This window comes from Cheilinus undulatus, linkage group 6 (genome assembly GCF_018320785.1).
Source record: "Cheilinus undulatus linkage group 6, ASM1832078v1, whole genome shotgun sequence".
Lineage (NCBI taxonomy): Eukaryota > Metazoa > Chordata > Actinopteri > Labriformes > Labridae > Cheilinus > Cheilinus undulatus.
Window position 1 is genome coordinate 216,874 of NC_054870.1, and position 27,917 is coordinate 244,790.

General features: G+C 42.6%; 2 protein-coding genes across 2 annotated transcripts in view; one reads left to right on the plus strand and one right to left on the minus strand.

The window, feature by feature from the left end:
- Positions 1–11,535, plus strand: part of rasgrp3 (RAS guanyl releasing protein 3 (calcium and DAG-regulated)) — a 123,647-nt gene extending 112,112 nt beyond the window's left edge. The window contains exons 18-19 of the mRNA XM_041789572.1: positions 7,675–8,016; positions 10,078–11,535. The gene's annotated coding sequence lies outside the window, so the exon portion shown is untranslated. The remainder of the gene's footprint in view (positions 1–7,674; positions 8,017–10,077) is intronic.
- Positions 11,536–16,143: 4,608 nt separating this feature from the next.
- On the minus strand, positions 16,144–27,629 carry LOC121510646 (cadherin-3). Its single transcript, XM_041788789.1, has 4 exons — positions 27,390–27,629; positions 27,098–27,228; positions 17,268–17,411; positions 16,144–16,959 (listed from the first exon to the last, which is right to left on the minus strand). Coding segments are annotated over exons 1-4 (492 nt in total). The 5' UTR covers positions 27,391–27,629; the 3' UTR covers positions 16,144–16,743.
- Positions 27,630–27,917: the final 288 nt, after the last annotated feature.

Here is a 27,917-nt window from a genome sequence, read left to right on the forward strand (position 1 = left end):
TTTGACCTGAGTCTGAGTGGACATGCATGCAAACTAAAACCCACAAAGCATTCTTGAATGTTGTGCTCCCAGTAGAGGGATAAACATGAGGCCCAGTGACCTTGACCTTTGACTTCCAGTGAAATCAGTCCCTCCCTGAGTCAGAGTTCACCTTTGTGCACAATTTGAAGAAACTGCTCTAAACATTTTTGAGATACTGACCAACAAATATGTGATGGACATGGGCAGAAAGCCCTCTCTTGTGACTCTGACATCCATCTAATCCGACCTTCTAAAGTTTAAGAGACAGAAGCAGAGAGAAGAGTTTCAGAGAGTTTCAGAGAGGCTGCCTTAACAATCCTGGAACAATCATTCTGACTAACAACCTCCAGATCAGATCAGAGTAGATAGAACCATGAATGACTACCCTCCAAGGATTCTTAAACAACAGGTGAATCTGAGGCCCGGTGACCCTAACCTTTGACCTAAAATATTATAATATGAGATAGAATATTATATGTAAGACCAGGTATGACCATTAGCCTTCAACCGGGACCCCCAGACCTCCAAACTGAGGCACCTCATCCCTTAGTCAGAGTTGCATTTGTGCAGAACAAATCCCTTTAGGCTGTTGGATTAACAGGCACAGCCTGGAAAGCTAGGGATGAACATGAGGCCCTTTGACCAGAAAAATCATATTTGTCTCTCACTGAACCAGAGCAGACAGTGCAAACTTTGAAAAAAAGAAAAACTCCCTGGCATGGCCTGGAGAGACATTTTACCTCCACAACAGTTTCTTCTTTTGTCAGAGCAGAAACTCCCTCAGAGACGAACCCATATTTTAAACCTAGAGGTGATCACGGGGCCAAATGACCTTGACATTGACCCCGAAAGTCACTTCAGCTTCTCCTTGAATCAAAGTGGAGGTTTCTCTAAATCTGGAAGAAAATGCCTGATGCATTCATGACTTAGTAAAAGCAAGGGATATACATGAGGTCCAATGACTTTGACCTTTCACCTGGAAAGTCTAAGTCTTGAGTCTGTTGAGCAGAATCTTTGAAATACTTTAATTCACAAGCCAGGCTTGAACATGAGGCCTTTCACTTTGACCTATGACCTCCAACATCCACAGTTTATCCACAAACATATGGAATATTTGATTACAGATGAGGTCTGAACATGAGGCCCAACAGCCCTGAATTAGGATCTGTATGTCCAAAATCTCACCACTTCATTCTGGGGTCAGATTAATGATAATCCATGGAAGTGTTCCAGAGATTCCAGGCTCACAGGAACCGCCCAGACACAGATAACTCCCCCGGGACACGCCTTTGTATGGTGGCCCTGTAGGCCAATAGGAAATAAATATTTCAAAAGCGCAAAATATATTTCAGAAAACACAAAAACATTTCACAATACACAAAAACATTTCACAATACGCAAAAACATTTCAAAATACACAAAAACATTTCACAATACACAAAAACATTTCACAAAACACAAAAACATTTCACAATACGCAAAAACATTTCAAAATACACAAAAACATTTCACAATACACAAAAACATTTCACAAAACACAAAAACATTTCACAATACACAAAAACATTTCACAATACGCAAAAACATTTCAAAATACACAAAAACATTTCACAATACACAAAAACATTTCAAAATACACAAAAACATTTCAAAATACACAAACACATTTCAAAATACACAAACACATTTCACAATACACAAAAACATTTCACAAAACACAAAAACATTTCAAAATACACAAAAACATTTCACAATACACAAAAATATTTCAAAATACACAAAAACATTTCAAAATACACAAACACATTTCACAATACACAAAAACATTTCACAAAACACAAACACATTTCACAATACACAAAAACATTTCACAAAACACAAAAACATTTCAAAATACACAAAAACATTTCACAATACACAAAAACATTTCAAAATACACAAAAACATTTCAAAATACACAAAAACATTTCACAATACGCAAAAACATTTCAAAATACACAAAAACATTTCACAATACACAAAAACATTTCACAATACACAAAAACATTTCACAAAACACAAAAACATTTCAAAATACACAAAAACATTTCACAATACACAAAAACATTTCAAAATACACAAAAACATTTCAAAATACACAAACACATTTCACAAAACACAAAAACATTTCAAAATACACAAAAACATTTCACAAAACACAAAAACATTTCAAAATACACAAAAACATTTCACAATACGCAAAAACATTTCAAAATACACAAAAACATTTCACAATACACAAAAACATTTCACAATACGCAAAAACATTTCACAATACACAAAAACATTTCAAAATACACAAAAACATTTCACAATACGCAAAAACATTTCAAAATACACAAAAACATTTCAAAATACACAAAAACATTTCAAAATACACAAAAACATTTCAAAATACGCAAAAACATTTCACAATACGCAAAAACATTTCAAAATACACAAAAACATTTCACAATACACAAAAACATTTCACAAAACGCAAAAACATTTCAAAATACGCAAAAACATTTCACAAAGTGCAAAAACATTTCAAAATACACAAAAACATTTCAAAATACACAAAAACATTTCAAAATACACAAAAACATTTCAAAATACGCAAAAACATTTCAAAATACACAAAAACATTTCACAATACACAAAAACATTTCACAAAACGCAAAAACATTTCAAAATACGCAAAAACATTTCACAAAGTGCAAAAACATTTCAAAATACACAAAAACATTTCAAAATACACAAAAACATTTCAAAATACGCAAAAACATTTCACAAAGTGCAAAAACATTTCAAAATATGCAAAAACATTTCACAAAGTGCAAAAACATTTCAAAATACACAAAAACATTTCACAATACACAAAAACATTTCAAAATACACAAAAACATTTCACAATACGCAAAAACATTTCACAAAACACAAAAACATTTCAAAATACACAAAAACATTTCACAATACGCAAAAACATTTCAAAATACACAAAAACATTTCACAATACGCAAAAACATTTCACAAAACACAAAAACATTTCAAAATACACAAAAACATTTCACAATACGCAAAAACATTTCAAAATACACAAAAACATTTCACAATACACAAAAACATTTCACAATACGCAAAAACATTTCACAATACACAAAAACATTTCAAAATACACAAAAACATTTCACAATACGCAAAAACATTTCAAAATACACAAAAACATTTCAAAATACACAAAAACATTTCAAAATACACAAAAACATTTCAAAATACGCAAAAACATTTCACAATACGCAAAAACATTTCAAAATACACAAAAACATTTCACAATACACAAAAACATTTCACAAAACGCAAAAACATTTCAAAATACGCAAAAACATTTCACAAAGTGCAAAAACATTTCAAAATACACAAAAACATTTCAAAATACACAAAAACATTTCAAAATACACAAAAACATTTCAAAATACGCAAAAACATTTCAAAATACACAAAAACATTTCAAAATACACAAAAACATTTCACAATACACAAAAACATTTCACAAAACGCAAAAACATTTCAAAATACGCAAAAACATTTCACAAAGTGCAAAAACATTTCAAAATACACAAAAACATTTCAAAATACACAAAAACATTTCAAAATACGCAAAAACATTTCACAAAGTGCAAAAACATTTCAAAATATGCAAAAACATTTCACAAAGTGCAAAAACATTTCAAAATACACAAAAACATTTCACAATACACAAAAACATTTCAAAATACACAAAAACATTTCACAATACGCAAAAACATTTCACAATACACAAAAACATTTCACAATACACAAAAACATATCACAATACACAAAAACATTTCACAATACGCAAAAACATTTCACAATACACAAAAACATTTCAAAATACACAAAAACATTTCACAATACGCAAAAACATTTCAAAATACACAAAAACATTTCAAAATACACAAAAACATTTCAAAATACACAAAAACATTTCAAAATACGCAAAAACATTTCACAATACGCAAAAACATTTCAAAATACACAAAAACATTTCACAATACACAAAAACATTTCACAAAACGCAAAAACATTTCAAAATACGCAAAAACATTTCACAAAGTGCAAAAACATTTCAAAATACACAAAAACATTTCAAAATACACAAAAACATTTCACAATACGCAAAAACATTTCAAAATACACAAAAACATTTCAAAATACACAAAAACATTTCACAATACGCAAAAACATTTCACAATACACAAAAACATTTCACAATACACAAAAACATTTCACAAAACGCAAAAACATTTCAAAATACGCAAAAACATTTCACAAAGTGCAAAAACATTTCAAAATACACAAAAACATTTCAAAATACACAAAAACATTTCAAAATACACAAAAACATTTTACAGTACACAAAAACATTTCACAAAGTGCAAAAACATTTCACAATACACAAAAACATTTCACAATACACAAAAACATTTCAAAATACACAAAAACATTTCAAAATACGCAAAAACATTTCACAATACGCAAAAACATTTCAAAATACACAAAAACATTTCACAATACACAAAAACATTTCACAAAACGCAAAAACATTTCAAAATACGCAAAAACATTTCACAAAGTGCAAAAACATTTTACAATACACAAAAACATTTCAAAATACACAAAAACATTTCACAATACGCAAAAACATTTCAAAATACACAAAAACATTTTACAATACACAAAAACATTTCAAAATACACAAAAACATTTCAAAATACACAAAAACATTTCACAATACACAAAAACATTTCACAAAACGCAAAAACATTTCAAAATACGCAAAAACATTTCACAAAGTGCAAAAACATTTTACAATACACAAAAACATTTCAAAATACACAAAAACATTTCACAATACGCAAAAACATTTCAAAATACACAAAAACATTTTACAATACACAAAAACATTTCAAAATACACAAAAACATTTCAAAATACACAAAAACATTTCAAAATACACAAAAACATTTCACAAAACGCAAAAACATTTCAAAATACACAAAAACATTTCACAATACACAAAAACATTTCAAAATACACAAAAACATTTCAAAATACACAAAAACATTTCAAAATACACAAAAACATTTCACAAAGTGCAAAAACATTTCACAATACACAAAAACATTTCACAATACACAAAAACATTTCAAAATACACAAAAACATTTCACAAAATGCAAAAACATTTCAAAATACGCAAAAACATTTCACAAAGTGCAAAAACATTTCAAAATATGCAAAAACATTTCACAATACACAAAAACATTTCACAATACACAAAAACATTTCAAAATACACAAAAACATTTCACAAAATGCAAAAACATTTCAAAATACGCAAAAACATTTCACAAAGTGCAAAAACATTTCAAAATACGCAAAAACATTTCACAAAGTGCAAAAACATTTCAAAATACACAAAAACATTTCACAAAATGCAAAAACATTTCAAAATACGCAAAAACATTTCACAAAGTGCAAAAACATTTCAAAATACACAAAAACATTTCACAAAATGCAAAAACATTTCAAAATACGCAAAAACATTTCACAAAGTGCAAAAACATTTCAAAATATGCAAAAACATTTCACAATACACAAAAACATTTTACAATACACAAAAACATTTCACAAAGTGCAAAAACATTTCACAATACACAAAAACATTTCAAAATACGCAAAAACATTTCACAATACGCAAAAACATTTCACAATACACAAAAACATTTCAAAATACACAAAAACATTTCAAAATACACAAAAACATTTCACAATACGCAAAAACATTTCAAAATACGCAAAAACATTTCAAAATACGCAAAAACATATCACAATACACAAAAACATTTCAAAATACACAAAAACATTTCAAAATACGCAAAAACATTTCAAAATACACAAAAACATTTCACAATACGCAAAAACATTTCACAATACGCAAAAACATATCACAATACACAAAAACATTTCACAATACACAAAAACATTTCAAAATACGCAAAAACATTTCACAATACGCAAAAACATTTCACAATACACAAAAACATTTCACGAAACCAGAAAGGGTAGGACCATGGTGCTTGTTTGTGATTGGCTAAACCCAAGTCTGTCCGGCATCAGTCATTTATCATTTCCTGTTTATACTTCTTACCGCAATAGCCGAGCCAGCATGAAATTTCAAGTGTCTACCGGCATGGAAGAGGAACTTGAGTTGATAGCAGAATACTTCAACAAGGGAAATACATATAGTGTGATTCCTGATATGCTCTCCTCGTATCATGACATACACATTTCAGTTGGAAGCCTAAAATCGCGCTGAAAGTGTCGTGCCAAAAGAAGTACCCCCGGTAGGATTTGTATCCCCCTGCCGCCTTTGCCGAAGGAGCTGACTATCGACTATCAGGCGTAGATTTCGCCTCAGTGAATAAAAATGACAATAAAAGAATGTATAAAGCAGAAGATTAGTTTTGATCATCTGTTTTATTCTTCATTATCGTGTTTTTGTTGGTAATATCTTTTAAAATAAGATCTTTTAAGTAAACGTTTTGATTCTGCAGCTTGGTGCACACTCATTACGCCGAACTGAGAACGCATCTTTTTCCTCCTGCGTCCTGTCATTGTATTTTGGCGGCGTGTTGGTCATCAAATCTGGGTCCACGCTGCTGTACATGAGTAACAGACATATTTTCTTCATAACTTTTATCATCTTCTATTAGCGCTGTTTAGCGTCAAGCCGCTGACATGCACTCACCACTTCCCACTTCCGCCTCGAGGTATTTCAAAATAAAGGTCCTGCATAGCCATTTCACTGAATATTAACTTGTCTATTGACCAGTCTGAACAAGATTTATGTACAGAGAGATCAATTTCAGACCATTTATTTCAACACATCGTCCACTTCAACTACATCCCACTCTAAACAAGTGTTTCACAGTGTAAAGAACTGTAAAAAACAAAGGAACATTTCATTGCAATCAAATATGTCATCTCTTCAGGGTGTATAAATGGTGTACTACTGCCTTGTCTTTGCTTTAATGTAAATTACAAATGATTTTAGGTCTCATTTTAGCCTTGCCAGGATTTGCACCCCCCATCCACAAGGAAGAGGTGGGGCCCCCTGCCTCAATAGACTTTTCTTGGCCAGCTCTCATGACAACTGATGACATTTGTGAAATTGGAACCGTTTTGAGCTTTCCTCTTGAAGTTAGAGGGGATATAAGAAATCAGGCCCTGATTCGGCCCTGAAATAATTTGTATCCCCTGTAACTTGAAATAGAAGTGAGTTAACCTGTTCAAACTCTCCAGTATTATCAGGCTTGATCAGAAATGAACACAAAATGAATGTTATGATGGTAGTTCATGATTTGAGCATTCTGGAGGGGGGATACACTTTGCACCATGTATGCAAAGTGTACATGATGCCGGACAGACTTGGGTTTAGCCAATCACAAACAAGCACCATGGTCCTACCCTTTCCGGTTTCGTGAAATGTATTTGTGTTTTCTGAAATCTATTTTGCGCTTTTGAAATATTTATTTCCTATTGGCCTTCAGGGCCACCGTACCTTTGGCCCCTGGCAAAGAAAGAATGGAGGAAGTGAAACTGCAGGTGTTTGTATGTGGAGCTGCAGAAGAGGAACAGGAAACGTGAATACTGAGGACATCCAAGCCCGGCTGTCGGGGCGGTCTACCCCAGCGTGAAGCCAGGCTGTCGGGGCGGTCTACCCCAGCGTGAAGCCCGGCTGTCGGGGCGGTCTACCCCAGCGTGAAGCCCGGCTGTCGGGGCAGTCTACCCCAGCGTGAAGCCCGGCTGTCGGGGCAGTCTACCCCAGCGTGAAGCCCGGCTGTCGGGGCAGTCTACCCCAGTGTGAAGTTAGATGAAGTCTGTCGGTGAAGGTTTGATGTTTCTATTTATTGATGCCAGCGTCTGCTTTCAGTGTTGAGTTTACTCATGAGAGAAACACATTTTTTTATTTCAGTCCTGCTTTTATTCAGGAAATCACTCTTAAATAAAGTTTATTTTAGCTAGTAGAAAAATCTGTCATCGTTTCTCTCTTTGACATGAATGTGTAGTTAAAACAGGACTTTGGACCACTGAGACCACATCGATCCATCGCTCAGCAGTCCAAAGTCTCCACAGTCAGTGATGGTTCAGGGTCCATGACATCTGTTGGTCCACTGGTCTTTATCAAGTCCAGAGTCCATGCTGTCAGCTGTCAGCTGTCAGTCCTCAGTTCTCTTACTGCTGGATCTGTCCGCTGCCTTTGACACAGTAAACCACCAAATCCTCCTCTCCACACTCTCTTCACTTGGTATCTCAGGATCTGCCCTACAGTGGTTTAAGTCCTACCTCACAGGGAGATCTTTTAGAGTATCATGGAAGGGAGGAGTGTCTAAACTGCATGGCTTATCAACAGGGGTGCCTCAAGGGTCTGTGCTTGGTCCCCTACTTTTCTCAATATACACCACCTCACTTGGTGCAATCATCCGCTCCCATGGCTTTTCTTATCACTGCTATGCAGACGACACACAGCTATTCCTGTCCTTTCCACCAGATGACACAACTGTCTCAGCTCGGATCTCATCCTGCCTTGCTGATATTTCTAAATGGATGAGGGAACGTCACCTTCAGCTCAACCTGCCCAAAACTGAGCTCATTATCATCCCAGCCAGTCCCACTATGGAACCGCAGATCAGTATCCAGCTTGGATCAAATAATCTCTTGCCCACTAAGTCAGCCCGGAATCTGGGTGTCATGATTGATGACCAGCTAACCTTCAAGCTCCATGTGGCCTCGATTGCTCGGTCCTGCCGTTTCGCCCTCTACAACATCAAGAGGATCAGACCCTACTTGACAGAGCATGCTACACAACTCCTGGTACAGGCTCTTATAATATCACGTATTGACTACTGTAACTCATTACTGGCAGGCCTACCTGCATGCACAGTTATACCTCTGCAGTTGATCCAGAACGCAGCAGCACGTCTTGTCTTCAACCAACCCAAGAGAGCTCATGTCACGCCTCTTTTAATCTCTCTACACTGGCTTCCAGTTGCAGCTCGCATTAAATTCAAAACTCTAATCATTGCTTACAAAGCAGTAACTAAAACTGCTCCTGTTTACCTGGAGTCCCTCATCCAGGTCTACACCCCTTCTCGCCCACTACGCTCAGCCGGCGAAAGGCGCCTGGTACTTCCAGCACATCATGCTCCTAAGTCACTAGCTCGACTCTTCTCCTCTGTTGTCCCTAAATGGTGGAATGAATTACCCAACTCCATTCGATCTACAGACTCCCTGTCTACTTTCAAGAGAAGGCTAAAGACCCAGCTCTTCAGAGAACACTTTGCACTTAGCTAGGCAATTCTCTACTGTTGTCCCCAGTAGTAGATTGAGTCTCAGCCAGACTATTCTCCACTGCTGTCCCCAGTGGTTGAATGAGTTTCCCAACTATAGTTAGCTCGCACTGTCCTGCTCTACTTCTGGGATTTCTTTGCCCAGCTCTTTGGGAATGATCCAGCACTTGGTACTTGGTAAATAGTTGTTGTGAAGTCTAATGGTTGGCGATTAGTGATCCCACATTTTCCTTGATTCATTGTTGCTGTCTAATAACAAAAAAAAAACAACATAAAAAACAAAAAACAAAAAAAAACAAAAACAAAAAAAAAAAAAAAAAAAAAAAACTACATAAACAACGTATATTTTAGGTACTCTGCCTTAAACTCTACACGGCAGCACTTGAGTCCAATTGAACCTGAAGCACTTGATGGCACTTACTGATGTTGTTTCTTCTTGTCTAGATCGTTGCTTGTGTTGTTCTTGCTCTCAAATGTACGTCGCTTTGGAGAAAAGCGTCTGCTAAATGACATTGTAACATTGTAACATGACATTGTCTACAGATTTTAAAGTCCTTCATGAAGCTTTGTGGAGATCCTGATCTCCTTTCCACTGTCCCACAGGGAAACCAGAACTACCAGAGACTGCTTTACTGACCATGGTGTTACTGGTCTGGCCTGAACCCCGTAGAGGATCACTGGAAATAAAAGACCCGAGACTCAACAGTCCAGATGAGATGAAGCCTGCTACCAAACGACCTGGACTTCATGACAACGGCTGTGCCGCGATCCGCCGGCCAATCACAAATGAAGAAGACGAGGGGGCGCTAGTGAGCACCACATGGAATAGATGCTTTGTGAACGGCTCCTGCACATCCTCGCTAGAATCTTTGTTTTAAAGTAACACTGGGCTGTAAAACTCCAAACTTCAAACCCTGAACTCCAAACATGGGTAAGGGAAAAACAACCAACGGAAAATCAGATTCCAAGAAGGACGGTAGAGCTGTTTCTCCAAACAATGAAGCTCAAGACGCTAGCATCCCAACTAGCCAACCCGACATAGCTAGCTGCTTTAATGCTGCTACCAGTGAGACTCCCTCCACACAGCCCACCTTGACGGACATCCTGGAAGCTACTGGGACACTGAAGGGGAATATCAACGTCGGATTCAGTGCTCTGGACTCAAAACTACAGCTGGTACAAACGTCCCTGGCTGACCATAACACCCGTATCTCTGACTTAGAGGGGTCCATCACCCATCATGATACCCGTATAGCGGTCCTGGAGAGGCGATGCGAGGAGTTAATGGAGAGTAACACCACAATGAAGCGTAAGCTAATTGACCTCGAAAGCCGATCCAGACGCTCTGGAAAAGGGTAACCCAACGCAGTTCATCACAGACCTCCTTCCTCAGCTTCTTGGAAATAATCACTTCCCCGGAGGACTCAAGGTGGACCGAGCACGCCACGGATGATGATCGCCAAAATACATCACTTTCAAGAGAAGGAGAAAATCCTAAAGCTTGCACGCCTGCAGACTTCCCTGACCTTCAATGGAGCACGGATTAACTTCTTCCCTGACTTCTGGTCGGAAATATCAGAACAACGCCAAGCCTTCGTTGGAGTGAAGAAGAAGCTGAGAGAGGCAGGAGTCAAACGTGGCCTCCTTTTCCCAGCAGGACTGATCCTTACGTTTAAAACATTCCAGGAGGCCGCAGATGCCGAAGCCTTTATTGACAGCTTCGTTACAACAGCTGCTGCTCCGTGATGGGACTGAATTCACCTGTTCAACTCATAACGAGGCCAACAAGATAACCCGACATACTTTTGGACTGCCTATAAGCCGAATTTAGAGGTTAGTTCTATGGACATAGTTTAAACACGTGTTTTGGACATATGAGGATGGGCGGGGCAGTTTCTTAACTCCGCCGGTAAGGTACGCAGTGCTATTATTATTAGCTCATCATGTTTACCTTATTAAGACACTTTCCTGTTGCGTTCAGCTATCTCTCAATGCTTATGAGGGGCCTTAGATACCACTTTGTTTGGGGAAGGGGTTGGGGGGTGGGTACAAGGGCTGTTTATAATGTTGAAGTTGTTGTTTGGCTCTGTTTAGTTTTGTTTTCTCTGTGTGTCAGCGCGACTGTCAGAATATGTCACACAATGTGGTCACCGGTAACTCTAATACTTGGCCACAGGGTGGCAGCTTAACCCCAGCTTAAAAAGAGGCAAGGCATTTTCCCATTGAAAGCCTGATCAGGGGACATTATTTTTATCCAAGAAACCCACATCAGACATACGGAGCAATGGAGGCTAAAATGCAGGTGGATATCCCAGATATATCAGTCAACTTTCTCTTCCAGGGTGAGAGGTGTCGCAATATTAATCAGCAGAAATATCCCATTAGAACATTCCTACAGTATCAGACCCAGATGGACGGTATCTTATCGTATCAGGTCATATTTGTGTCATCATGTAACTTTATTAAATATTTATGCACCCAATTTCGATGATCCCGGATTTTTTAGGAAAGTTTTTAGTCTTATTCCAGATTTATCAACCACCCATCTAATAGCAGGTGGAGATTATAAAACTATTTTAGACTGTTTCACGACTCGCCCTATTACCCCATCAAATGCCACTATTACAATAAATAATTTACTTAAATCCTTGAATCTCGTTGATATTTGGAGGTTACAGCACCAGACTGATAAAGACTATTCTTTTTTTTCTCAAGTGCACAAATCTTAAAAAAGAATTGACTATTTCCTTTCTGATACTAAGTTGACTGGTAATATATTTTCTACTAAATATCATAACATCTTAATATCAGATCACAGCCCTGTTGAACTAAAAATAAATCAGTTTTTAGTTGGCGGTTTAATCCATTATTACTCAACAACACACAATTTCATAAACAAATGTCCAACCTAATAACAGATTATTTACTTCATAATGAAACCCCTGACATCACTGATCCAACTTTGTGGGAAGCTTTCGAGGCCGTTATGCGAGGACTTATTATTGCATTTGAGTCTAAAGCAAAAAAAGACAGACAAGAGGAATTATCAGACATCTCTGCTTGCTTGACAGCGCTTGAGAGGGAGTATAGGGCAACTCCCTCACCCTCTAAATTGAATGATATAAGGAAACTAAAGTTTAAATATAATCGTATTCTTTCTAACCAGGTCAGTGTAATGCTCTTAAAAATCAAATCAAATCATTTTTAACTTGCTGACAAGCCGGACAAACTATTGGCTCGCCAGCTGAGAACCAGGCAGGCTAACAGAACAATCCACAAAGTTAAAAGCAAAACGGGAACTATTCTTACAGAACCAGAAGAAGTTAATGAGTGCTTCTGAAAATTTTATGAGGACCTGTATACTTCTAAGACTTCAGCTAATGCGACACAGATCTCTAACTTTTTAAGTGCCCTTCAACTACCAAAACTGAGCCCTACAGCGCAGTCTGAATTAAATGCAAGTATAACTTTAGATGAAGTCAAAAAAGCAATACATTCTTTTCCTAATGGGAAAGTTTCAGGTCCTGATGGGTTTGGTATAGAATTTTACAGAGCATACTCGGATAAGGTAGCCTCTATAATGCTTAAGATGTTCAATCACTCCATCTCAGCCCGTCAACTTCCCAAAACCTTATATTCTGCCGATATTTCATTAATATTGAAAAAAGATAAGGATCCAACAGATCCAGCTTCATACCGACCAATTGCCCTACTAGGCTGGGATCTTAAAGTGCTAACCAAAATACTAGCGAACAGACTTAGTAACTGTATCACCAGCATAATCCATCAAGACCAGACTGGATTTATTCCAGGGAGATTTTCTTTTTTCAATGTAAGGGGTCTGATGAATATAATGTACTCCAAACACAAAAAAGATGCTAAAATATCCATCTTAGTGCTAGATGCGCAAAAAGCGTTTGATCAGATTGAGTGGAAATATATTTTAACCGTGATAAAGGAATTCAATCTAGGTAGCAACTTTGCTTCTTGGGTTGAAATACGATATGCTTTCCCAACAGCCTCTGTAATCACAAAGACAAATCACCTTCTTTTGCCCTACAACGCTCTTGCTGACAGGGCTGTCCTTTAAGCCCCTTATTATTTGCAATTGCTATAGAACCTCTAGCAGTTAGTATAAGAAACCACCCCTCTTCTGCTCCGTTGATCCTTGGTAAGGTTGATCATCGTATTTCACTCTATGCAGATGATATAGTCTTGTTTCTTTCCCATCCCTTCCCCCTCCACTTAAACTTATTAAAACTTTTGGTGAATTATCTGGATATACAATAAAAATGGATAAGAGTGAGTTTATGCCTCTTAAAGGTGACTTTAGCCCAGACTTTTTGAGAACCCTGCCCTTTCGTATTGCTACTGATAAAATCAAATACTTAGGATTAGATATTCCCAAAAATCCTAGATGAATTTATAAATTGAATTATGTAAGTATGGTAGAAAAACTTAAGGCCAACATTGAGACCTGGAGGTTGTTACCTTTGTCAATGATAGGTCGAGTGAACGCGATTAAAATGATGGCACTCCCCAGGTTTCTTTATCTCTTTCAGAATTTACCCATATTTCTACCTAAAGCTTTTTTTTTAACTCTCAGATTCCATTGTTTTACCTTTTGTATGGGGATTCAAAGCTCATCGTATTTCTAAAAAACATATAATTAAGTCCAAATCAGCCGGTGGTCCTGGTCTCTCAACTTTCAACACTATTATTGGGCTGCAAACTCTAGAGCACTTGTTTATTGGAAAAATGCTTATCCTGATATTGTCAATCCTACAACGCCATCTTGGCTTGCAGTTGAACAGAATCCATGTAAAACCTCTCTTCCAGCCCTCCTCCTTTCACAAACCAGTTCCCCAACAATTATCACTGACAACAATTTTATGGTTTCAAATTCCCAAAAGAATTTGGTATCAAATTAGAAAATGTCTTAACTTACCTGAAGTCTCTGCTTGCACCCCTATTTGTTACAACCATGCCTTTCAGCCCTCTCTCGCTGACGACACTTTCAGGTTTTGGAAAAATAAAGGTATCATATCCATATCAGATCTGTGTATTAACAATACTTTTGCCACCTTTCAACAGTTGAAGGAAAAACACATGTTGACACTCATTTCTTCTGTTATCTCCAAGTTAGAGACTTCACCCGTTCAGACATACCAGACTTTCAGTCAGTCCCAACCTTATGTGGATTCTTTGATTTTTTAATCAGAAGCTTGATTCAAAGTGATTAATTTCTAAATATGTTGACTTCTTTACAGCGCACAACCTAACCCCAGCACAGAATTTTAAAGAAGCCTGGGAAAAAGATCTTGGTCTAACTATTGACAATAAAACCTGGGAAAATTGTCTTAAAAACATTTACTCTGGTTCTATAAACGCTAGACACCAATTAATCCAATTTAAAATGCTGCACAGGATTCACTATTCTTGCACCAAATTGCACTCTTTTTACCCGTCCTTTTCTCCAACCTGCCAAAGGTGTAAATCAGCAGAGGGAACTTTAGGTCATTTATTCTGGTCTTGCTCTAAACTGAATAAATTTTGGTCAGATGTTTTTAAGTGCTTCTCAGAAGTATACAACTGCAATTTCATACCAAATCTCTCTATAGCCATTCTGGGCAGAGACCAGCATATACAAGATGTGTCTCGCTTACAACATAAGACAATACAGTATGGCATGGTTGTGGCAAAGAGAATTATCTTGTCCCTCTGGAAGTCTGAGAAGGTACCCTGTTTTCAAACTTGGCTACAAGAAATGACCGATTTGTTACATATAGAAAGAATCAGATACAGTATATCTCTTAACTCTGCTACCTTTGACAACATGTGGCAACCATTCTTATCCTATCTGTCAAAAGCAGCCTAATCTTAAAACTTTAATGTATATTGCATGTATAGACTGTCTGTGCTGATTGTTTTTTTTCTTTATCTTCCCTGCTTTATTTTTTATATGCAATGTGCTTTTTCCTTTTTCTGCTGTCTTTGTTAGCCCTTTTGAAATGTATGTTCCCTTTCAGATGGGGTTGTTTATTGTAAAATTTGAAAATCATAAATAAAATATTAAAAAATAAAAAATAAATAAATGAAGAAGGCTGTTCCCTCCCCAGTCAGTCGGAGTGGTTCCACTACCCGTGCTCCAGTCCAGGTCTGGCACGTCCCTGAAGCACCACTCCGCTCCACCTGGTTGGAGATAGGCTGCAGGTCTATCTTTGGCTGCTAAACAGGGTCAAGCAGATCCATGTAGACACCCAGAAAACCAGCAATGTCTCCGGTCAACTTCTAATTACTACACAATACACAGACTCTCGATCATTAATCATCACCATGCCAACATTTAGGTTCCTGTGGTCATCGGGAGGTCAGAGGTCACAGAGCTGCCATGGCACCACTGATGAAGAAAAGTTCACTTTGCGGGGAAAAGCCCCAGAATTCAACATGAACCACAGATTCTTGTAGCTTCATGATCGACATGACGGCCGTTATTCTGTGGTGACTGAAGTGTTTGAGATGTAGTCCTGGTTTTTCAGTGACGCTCTGTCCCTTTATGACAGCACCTGTCCGACCGCCATCAGTGTCAGACATGAAATATTCTAGGTTAGAGCTTCCATGGATTTTTAAATGAAGAAAGAAATAAAAAGACCACTCGACAGTCCATGGTAATATTAAGATAACTTTATACAAAATTCAGAATGGACAAAGCGTATAATAAAGTCTCTTTATGTTTGCATTACAGTGTGATAACGTGCTCTAAACACAGTTAACCGTTTAAAAAGCATTTATTGAGTCACAGACCCTCAGAGGGTGACGTGGCGTCAGCTACCTGGGCTTTTATTCAAATCACTTAGAAAATCAAACAGAAAAACATTTAACCAAAGCAGTAGTACATTCTCCAGAACAAATGTAAAGTACCATAGGCGATAGCAGTGCAACTGTTAGCGTCTGTTTGCAGGTCCTGCGTCACTCAGAAGGCACAACGGGAGTAAAATATCACCTTAAACTCTTAAACCAGCATGGATGCTGGGACTCTAGGACAGGAGGAAGCTGAAGAGTGGTGGTTTGTGGCCTAAAGGTCAAACAGGGATGTAGAGGACAGGCAGACAGAGCTGAACTAAACATAAATGTAAAAAACAAACTCATCCTTTGGCGCCAGAGCAGCTCTTCGCTAACACGGCTGAACTGAGACAAACGTGCAGGCCTGAGGATTCGTCAGTTCACGCCCACATGGATCTAACATTCACTCAGCTGGACGGGCCTCGCCTACAGCATGTCGTCGTCCTCGCCTCCTCCGTACATGTCCGCCAGTTTCTTAAAACGAGGCCCCCATTCATTGAGGCAGTCGTAGTCCTGGTCTCCGCTGTCCGACGAGTTCAGAGAGGACAGGCTTCCCGCGTCAGAGCCGGCTCCTTCATAGTCAAACACCAGGAGGGAGTCATAGGGGGGCGCTGTTGGGTCATTGTCAGCCGCCTTCAGGTTCTAAAGAGGAGCAGACGTGGTTTCATGTTATTAAGCACTCAGAGCCAAATCCAGGCTGGACAGATCCATCCAGAGACGTAGAGAACTCAGGACAGCAGGATTTTAAGACTAGGTCAACCTGGGTTTGGGCTCCTCCAGTAAGTGATCCAGTAGGATTCTTTAATGCCCCAGTCCCCCTGATCTCTAATGGTTTTTAACAAACATGTTGGGTCTTATTGATTACAGACTGGGCTGCCTCCGACAGCCAATGAGAGCCAGCGCTTTCACAGCTAGGCTGTCTCTAAGCCTGGAGCTTTCTCTTTACTCACATCATCAATGAAGTTGCCGATTTCCTCCGGGTTGGCGGGACGAGGTCGGTACTGAGGAGCCGGCATGAAGTTTGGTACCACGTCGTTCCTGAAGACCTCAGGCCTGTTGTCCAGACCACGGTGGAGGACGCCGAGATCGTAGTCCTGATGGAGAAACACGCCATCTTTAACTAAACAACAGTGACCTGTGGACATTAACCCTGAGCTGTGCCGTGTCATTTAGGTCCTGTTTCTATCAGGACGGGTCAGTCAGGGTGATGCCTCCTTAAATGATGTCAGGAGGACAGCGATTAGCCTGGTTTCTGAATATGACCCTCTATTAACAAAGAACCGTCTGAACTTAGCCTTTCACACTCCACCCCCTCAAACTACACTAACGTTAATAACTCAGAGCTCTGAATGAAGACATGATGGGCCGCCTTATAGGACCAGAGAACGTGGAGGAGAACCAAGCCGCTGGTTGATGTCAGTTCCCAGAGAGCACTGCTTCTAAACTAGGAATGGGCGATATCTTATCGTTAGCGATATACCGTGAAAAAAACTTTCCACGATGAAAAAACGGCCTTTAACGATAATAACGACAAACTATGGTTGAGGACGTATGTGTCTGCGATCGTCGCGCACAATACGTCATCAACTGCGCCGCACTCGTAACTCATGTGCAGAAACATAACAAACATGGCCGAAGGCGGAGATGAAACGGAGGATGAGTTTGTTAAACCTCTATTATCTGGAAATGGTTAGGTTAGAGGAAATCAGACGTGGAGCAGACAACGGTCGTTTACACAGTGTGCTTTATTCTATGATCCCCTATTCCTCGGTTTTACAGCCACGGAAATTACGCACGGTCCCACCGTTTATACCAGGAAATAACGGAGCACTTAGTCTAATATTTAGAAAGATGTGAGTAATAAACTCGAATCTCATGTAGATTTCCTATAAGGTTAGCAATATATAACATTTACAACAACATAGAATGTACATGATGTGAGAGATAACATGCATGTTTATTTCTATTAGCGCTGTGGGTTCTCCCTGTTAGGTGCATAGGTGTCTTTAGTACACACCTCACAGACAGACAGACCGACCGACAGAAGTGTATGACGGAGGGACAGATAAACATTAAAGCACCAAACTGAATTATATCTGAAAGTGTGATTATAACTACTACTACCACATTATAAGCTTCAGTGTTATTATACATCATGGACTTAATCAAACTTAGTTAAAAATAATTTATCAAATTTACTTATACTTATTTTCATTAATTTAACAACAGAAGTTTAAACTTGGACTTGCAGTGACTTATCTCTGTAAAAGCAAACATGGTGGAGCCTGGCAGCTCTGCTCCACTCAAGGACCCTCCAGACTTAAAGAGGATATCAGACTGTATTTTAGATTTAAACACTAAAGACAGAGCCAAACTGGACAAAAAACACCATATCCTGGAATGGCCACATGGAGGTAAAATAGTGCTCTAAATACTTCTAGTTTAGGGTCAGTTTTTAATGCTGACACTTAAATTTTTAATAATCTGCCAAGTTGGAACATTATTTGTACTAGTTCCTACTAAATTTCTCTTTGAATCTCTTAAATGTAGAAGCAACATTTTTTTTTTACTAAAATATCCCTACATTAATAGATATCTATTTCTATAAATATAGATATATTTATATATCTATATTTATATGTAGCTGGTGTAGAAAAGCAGTCAATTTGATACATTTTTCCGAGTCAGAAAGGTTGTGTTGAATGGTGCTATTTTTTATCGTGATTTATATCGTTATCGCAATAAATACAGCAAAATATTGTGATAAATTTTTTAGCCAATATCGCCCATCCCTATTCTAAATCATGGTTGCCTGAACTGTCCTAGTTGCTCATAATGAAAATATCCAGTCAGGTCTCCATCAGAGCTCAACAGTCTTTTTACATCCTCCTTCATACACCAGAAAACCTGGGTTACAGGCCCCACCTATTGACAGAAAACCTGGGTTACAGGCCCCACCTATCGACAGAAAACCTGGGTTACAGGCCCCACCTATCGACAGAAAACCTGGGTTACAGGCCCCACCTATCGACAGAAAACCTGGGTTACAGGCCCCACCTATCGACAGAAAACCTGGGTTACAGGCCCCACCTATCGACAGAAAACCTGGGTTACAGGCCCCACCTATTGACAGAAAACCTGGGTTAAAGGCCCCACCTATTGACAGAAAACCTGGGTTACAGGCCCCACCTATCGACAGAAAACCTGGGTTACAGGCCCCAACTATACACCAGAAAACCTGGGATACAGGCCCCACCTATCGACAGAAAACCTGGTTTACAGGCCCCACCTATCGACAGAAAACCTGGTTTACAGGCCCCACCTATCGACAGAAAACCTGGGTTACAGGCCCCACCTATCGACAGAAAACTTGGGTTACAGGCCCCACCTATCGACAGAAAACCTGGGTTACAGGCCCCACCTTTCGACAGAAAACCTGGGTTACAGGCCCCACCTTTCGACAGAAAACCTGGGTTACAGGCCCCACCTATCGACAGAAAACCTGGGTTACAGGCCCCACCTTTCGACAGAAAACCTGGTTTACAGGCCCCACCTATCGACAGAAAACCTGGGTTACAGGCCCCACCTATCGACAGAAAACTTGGGTTACAGGCCCCACCTATCGACAGAAAACCTGGGTTACAGGCCCCACCTTTCGAGAGAAAACCTTGGTTACAGGCCCTGCCCATACACCAGAAAACCTGGGTTACAGGCCTCACCGATACACCAGAAAACCTGGGTTACAGGCCCCACCCATACACCAGAAAACCTGGGTTACAGGCCCCACCCATACACCACAAAACCTGGTTTACAGGCCCAACCCATACACCAGAAAACCTGGGTTACAGGCCCCACCTTTCGACAGAAAACCTGGGTTACAGGCCCCACCCATATACCACAAAACCTGGGTTACAGGCCCCACCCATACACCACAAAACCTGGGTTACAGGCCCCGCCCATACACCAGAAAACTTGGGTTACAGGCCCCACCCATACACCAGAAAACCTGGGTTACAGGCCCCACCTATACACCACAAAACCTGGGTTACAGGCCCCAACTATACACCAGAAAACCTGGTTTACAGGCCCCACCTTTCCCCCAGAAAACCTGGGTTACAGGCCCCACCTATCGACAGAAAACTTGGGTTACAGGCCCCACCCATACACCAAAAAACATGGGTTACAGGCCCCACCCATAAACCCGAAAACCTGGGTTACAGGCCCCACCCATACACCACAAAACCTGGTTTACAGGCCCAACCTATACACCAGAAAACCTGGGTTACAGGCCCAACCTTTCGACAGAAAACATGGGTTACAGGCCCCACCCATACACCAGAAAACCTGGGTTACAGGCCCCACCTATCGACAGAAAACCTGGTTTACAGGCCCCACCTATACACCAGAAAACCTGGGTTACAGGCCCCGCCCATACACCAGAAAACCTGGGTTACAGGCCCCACCCATACACCAGAAAACCTGGGTTACAGGCCCCACCCATACACCACAAAACCTGGGTTACAGGCCCCACCTATACACCAGAAAACCTGGTTTACAGGCCCCGCCCATACACCAGAAAACCTGGGTTACAGGCCTCACCGATACACCAGAAAACCTGGGTTACAGGCCCCACCCATACACCAGAAAACCTGGGTTACAGGCCCCACCCATACACCACAAAACCTGGTTTACAGGCCCAACCCATACACCAGAAAACCTGGGTTACAGGCCCCACCTTTCGACAGAAAACCTGGGTTACAGGCCCCACCCATATACCACAAAACCTGGGTTACAGGCCCCACCCATACACCACAAAACCTGGGTTACAGGCCCCGCCCATACACCAGAAAACTTGGGTTACAGGCCCCACCCATACACCACAAAACCTGGGTTACAGGCCCCACCTGTACACCACAAAACCTGGGTTACAGGCCCCACCTTTCGACAGAAAACCTGGGTTACAGGCCCCACCCATATACCACAAAACCTGGGTTACAGGCCCCACCCATACACCACAAAACCTGGTTTACAGGCCCCGCCCATACACCAGAAAACCTGGGTTACAGGCCCCACCTTTCGACAGAAAACCTGGGTTACAGGCCCCACCTATCGACAGAAAACCTGGGTTACAGGCCCCAACTATACACCAGAAAACCTGGGTTACAGGCCCCACCTATCGACAGAAAACCTGGGTTACAGGCCCCACCTATCGACAGAAAACCTGGGTTACAGGCCCCACCTATCGACAGAAAACCTGGGTTACAGGCCCCACCTATCGACAGAAAACCTGGGTTACAGGCCCTGCCCATACACCAGAAAACCTGGGTTACAGGCCTCACCGATACACCAGAAAACCTGGGTTACAGGCCCCACCCATACACCAGAAAACCTGGGTTACAGGCCCCACCCATACACCACAAAACCTGGTTTACAGGCCCAACCCATACACCAGAAAACCTGGGTTACAGGCCCTACCTTTCGACAGAAAACCTGGGTTACAGGCCCCACCCATACACCACAAAACCTGGGTTACAGGCCCCACCCATACACCACAAAACCTGGTTTACAGGCCCCGCCCATACACCAGAAAACTTGGGTTACAGGCCCCACCCATACACCAGAAAACCTGGGTTACAGGCCCCACCTATACACCACAAAACCTGGGTTACAGGCCCCAATTATACACCAGAAAACCTGGTTTACAGGCCCCAACTATACACCAGAAAACCTGGGTTACAGGCCCCACCTATCGACAGAAAACTTGGGTTACAGGCCCCACCCATACACCAAAAAACATGGGTTACAGGCCCCACCCATACACCAGAAAACCTGGGTTACAGGCCCCACCCATACACCAAAAAACATGGGTTACAGGCCCCACCTATCGACAGAAAACCTGGGTTACAGGCCCCACCCTACACCAGAAAACCTGGGTTACAGGCCCCAACTATACACCAGAAAACCTGGGTTACAGGCCCCACCTATCCACCGAAAAACTGGGTTACATGCCCCACCTATAAACCCAAAAACCTGGGTTAACGGCCCCGCCCATACACCAGAAAACCTGGGTTACAGGCCCCACCCTACACCAGAAAACCTGGGTTACAGGCCCCACCTATTGACAGAAAACCTGGGTTACAGGCCCCACCTATCGACAGAAAACCTGGGTTACAGGCCCCACCTATCGACAGAAAACCTGGGTTACAGGCCCCACCTATACACCAGAAAACCTGGTTTACAGGCCCCACCTATACACCAGAAAACCTGGTTTACAGGCCCAACCCATACACCAGAAAACCTGGGTTACAGGCCTCACCGATACACCAGAAAACCTGGGTTACAGGCCCCACCTATACACCAGAAAACCTGGTTTACAGGCCCCGCCCATACACCAGAAAACCTGGGTTACAGGCCCCACCCATACACCAGAAAACCTGGGTTACAGGCCCCACCCATACACCACAAAACCTGGGTTACAGGCCCAACCCATACACCAGAAAACCTGGGTTACAGGCCCCACCTTTCGACAGAAAACCTGGGTTACAGGCCCCACCCATATACCACAAAACCTGGGTTACAGGCCCCACCCATACACCACAAAACCTGGTTTACAGGCCCCGCCCATACACCAGAAAACCTGGGTTACAGGCCCCACCCATACACCAGAAAACTTAGGTTACAGGCCCCACCCATACACCAGAAAACCTGGGTTACAGGCCCCACCTATACACCACAAAACCTGGGTTACAGGCCCCAACTATACACCAGAAAACCTGGTTTACAGGCCCCAACTATACACCAGAAAACCTGGGTTACAGGCCCCACCTATCGACAGAAAACCTGGGTTACAGGCCCCACCTATCGACAGAAAACTTGGGTTACAGGCCCCACCCATACACCAAAAAACATGGGTTACAGGCCCCACCTATCGACAGAAAACCTGGGTTACAGGCCCCACCCTACACCAGAAAACCTGGGTTACAGGCCCCACCTATCGACAGAAAACCTGGGTTACAGGCCCCACCTATCGACAGAAAACCTGGGTTACAGGCCCCACCTATCGACAGAAAACCTGGTTTACAGGCCCCACCTATACACCAGAAAACCTGGGTTACAGGCCCCGCCCATACACCAGAAAACCTGGGTTACAGGCCTCACCGATACACCAGAAAACCTGGGTTACAGGCCCCACCTATACACCAGAAAACCTGGTTTACAGGCCCCGCCCATACACCAGAAAACCTGGGTTACAGGCCTCACCGATACACCAGAAAACCTGGGTTACAGGCCCCACCCATACACCAGAAAACCTGGGTTACAGGCCCCACCCATACACCACAAAACCTGGTTTACAGGCCCAACCCATACACCAGAAAACCTGGGTTACAGGCCCCACCTTTCGACAGAAAACCTGGGTTACAGGCCCCACCCATATACCACAAAACCTGGGTTACAGGCCCCACCCATACACCACAAAACCTGGTTTACAGGCCCCGCCCATACACCAGAAAACTTGGGTTACAGGCCCCACCCATACACCAGAAAACCTGGGTTACAGGCCCCACCTATACACCACAAAACCTGGGTTACAGGCCCCACCCATACACCAGAAAACCTGGTTTACAGGCCCCAACTATACACCAGAAAACCTGGGTTACAGGCCCCACCTATCGACAGAAAACCTGGGTTACAGGCCCCACCTATCGACAGAAAACTTGGGTTACAGGCCCCACCCATACACCAAAAAACATTGGTTACAGGCCCCACCTATCGACAGAAAACCTGGGTTACAGGCCCCACCCTACACCAGAAAACCTGGGTTACAGGCCCCACCTATTGACAGAAAACCTGGGTTACAGGCCCCACCTATCGACAGAAAACCTGGGTTACAGGCCCCACCTATCGACAGAAAACCTGGGTTACAGGCCCCACCTATTGACAGACAACCTGGGTTACAGGCCCCACCAATCGACAGAAAACCTGGTTTACAGGCCCCACCTATACACCAGAAAACCTGGGTTACAGGCCCCGCCCATACACCAGAAAACCTGGGTTACAGGCCTCACCGATACACCAGAAAACCTGGGTTACAGACCCCACCTATACACCAGAAAACCTGGGTTACAGGCCCCGCCCATACACCAGAAAACCTGGGTTACAGGCCCCACCCATACACCAGAAAACTTAGGTTACAGGCCCCACCCATACACCAGAAAACCTGGGTTACAGGCCCCACCTATACACCACAAAACCTGGGTTACAGGCCCCAACTATACACCAGAAAACCTGGTTTACAGGCCCCAACTATACACCAGAAAACCTGGGTTACAGGCCCCACCTATCGACAGAAAACCTGGGTTACAGGCCCCACCCATACACCAGAAAACATTGGTTACAGGCCCCGCCCATACACCAGAAAACCTGGGTTACAGGCCACACCCATACACCAGAAAACCTGGGTTACAGGCCCCACCCTACACCAGAAAACCTGGGTTACACGCCCCACCTATCGACAGAAAACCTGGGTTACAGGCCCCACCTATCGACAGAAAACCTGGTTTACAGGCCCCACCTATACACCAGAAAACCTGGGTTACAGGCCCCAACTATACACCAGAAAACCTGGGTTACAGGCCCCGCCCATACACCAGAAAACCTGGGTTACAGGCCTCACCCATGCACCAGAAAACCTGGGTTACAGGCCCCGCCCATACACCAGAAAACCTGGGTTACAGGCGCCGCCCATACACCAGAAAACCTGGTTTACAGGCCTCACCCATACACCAGAAAACCTGGGTTACAGGCCCCACCCATACACCACAAAACCTGGGTTACAGGCCCCACCTTTCGACAGAAAACCTGGGTTACAGGCCCCACCCATACACCACAAAACCTGGTTTACAGGCCCCGCCCATACACCAGAAAACTTGGCTTACAGGCCCCACCCATACACCAGAAAACCTGGGTTACAGGCCCCACCTATACACCAGAAAACCTGGGTTACAGGCCCCAACTATACACCAGAAAACCTGGTTTACAGGCCCCACCTATCGACAGAAAACCTGGGTTACAGGCCCCAACTATACACCAGAAAACCTGGGTTACAGGCCCCAACTATACACCAGAAAACCTGGGTTACAGGCCCCACCTATCGACAGAAAACCTGGGTTACAGGCCCCACCTATATACCAGAAAACCTGGGTTACAGGCCCGGCCCATACACCAGAAAACCTGGGTTACAGGCCCCACCTATACACCAGAAAACCTGGTTTACAGGCCCCGCCCATACACCAGAAAACCTGGGTTACAGGCCCCGCCCATACACCAGAAAACCTGGGTTACAGGCCCCGCCCATACACCAGAAAACCTGGGTTAGAGGCCTCACCGATACACCAGAAAACCTGGGTTACAGGCCCCGCCCATACACCACAAAACCTGGGTTACAGGCCCCACCTATACACCAGAAAACCTGGTTTACAGGCCCCGCCCATACACCAGAAAACCTGGGTTACAGGCCCCACCCTACACCAGAAAACCTGGGTTACACGCCCCACCTATCGACAGAAAACCTGGTTTACAGGCCCCACCTATCGACAGAAAACCTGGTTTACAGGCCCCACCTATACACCAGAAAACCTGGGTTACAGGCCCCAACTATACACCAGAAAACCTGGGTTACAGGCCCCGCCCATACACCAGAAAACCTGGGTTACAGGCCTCACCCATGCACCAGAAAACCTGGGTTACAGGCCCCGCCCATACACCAGAAAACCTGGGTTACAGGCGCCGCCCATACACCAGAAAACCTGGTTTACAGGCCTCACCCATACACCAGAAAACCTGGGTTACAGGCCCCACCCATACACCAGAAAACCTGGGTTACAGGCCCCACCCATACACCACAAAACCTGGGTTACAGGCCCCACCTTTCGACAGAAAACCTGGGTTACAGGCCCCACCCATACACCACAAAACCTGGTTTACAGGCCCCGCCCATACACCAGAAAACTTGGCTTACAGGCCCCACCCATACACCAGAAAACCTGGGTTACAGGCCCCACCTATACACCAGAAAACCTGGGTTACAGGCCCCAACTATACACCAGAAAACCTGGTTTACAGGCCCCACCTATCGACAGAAAACCTGGGTTACAGGCCCCAACTATACACCAGAAAACCTGGGTTACAGGCCCCAACTATACACCAGAAAACCTGGGTTACAGGCCCCACCTATCGACAGAAAACCTGGGTTACAGGCCCCACCTATATACCAGAAAACCTGGGTTACAGGCCCGGCCCATACACCAGAAAACCTGGGTTACAGGCCCCACCTATACACCAGAAAACCTGGTTTACAGGCCCCGCCCATACACCAGAAAACCTGGGTTACAGGCCCCGCCCATACACCAGAAAACCTGGGTTACAGGCCCCGCCCATACACCAGAAAACCTGGGTTAGAGGCCTCACCGATACACCAGAAAACCTGGGTTACAGGCCCCGCCCATACACCAGAAAACCTGGGTTACAGGCCCCACCTATACACCACAAAACCTGGGTTACAGGCCCCACCCATACACCAGAAAACCCTAACCCTTTTCAAATTGATTGATTGAATTGTATTTTTTTTAAGTGGGTCTTGGGGCTCAGTTTTTCTGAGATACCAGTAGGGGGAGCCCTAAGGACAAAAGTTGGGAACCACTGCTGGTCTTAATATTCAAGGGTCCTTAAAAGATTCAGGACTCAGAGACCCACAGAGTGGGTTCAGAATGGTTAAATGTACCTGATCGTCTTCTCCGCCTCCCTCTTCGTCGTAGTAGTAGATGTTATCTCTGATGTCGTCATCTGCCAGTAAAGGCTCCTTCTGGTCGACTCGCTTTCGTCTGGCAAACAGCAGCAGCAGCAGCACCAGCACTGGAATAAGAACACACAACCAAACCAGCTCAGATCCAACCTCCCAGAGCTGAGACTCTCTGTCAGCACAACAGTTCACCAGAGTGACTACAGACCAGTCAGTACTGATCCAGAACCCCCCTCTGGGTCTACCAAAGGAGGAATAAAAACATCAGACTCACTGAGCAGTAGCAGGATGCCTCCCAGGATTCCCAGGATAACAGGCAGGCTGACACCCCCCACAGCTCGGTCTTGACAGGTCACCACCACCCCGGAGCAGTCGCATACTTCGGCCTGGATGGTACTGTCCTGCTCCAAACCCTGGTTATCAGCCACCCTCAGAACCACCGTGTACACTCCTCTGGGCAGCTGGGGGCCTAAAGCCAGGATGATGCCTGTTTCTGGACACAAACAGAGGAAGTGACTCAGTAGGGCTCAGATGGAGCTGACCTCTTCTACTTTAATGCTGGCATCCACAGGCTGTCCTGAAAACGTGATGTAAACGAGCACAAGTGACAGAATCAGCTTCTTTCAGACGCTCTTAGTCGAAGTGTTCCGAGCAGTCACTGAAGTAATCTGTTATTAGTTACATTTTCATTACAGTAATCTGTTATTAGTTACATTTTCATTACAGTGATCTGTTATTAGTTACATTTTCATTACAGTAATCTGTTATCAGTTACATTTTCATTTCAGTAATCAGTTATTAG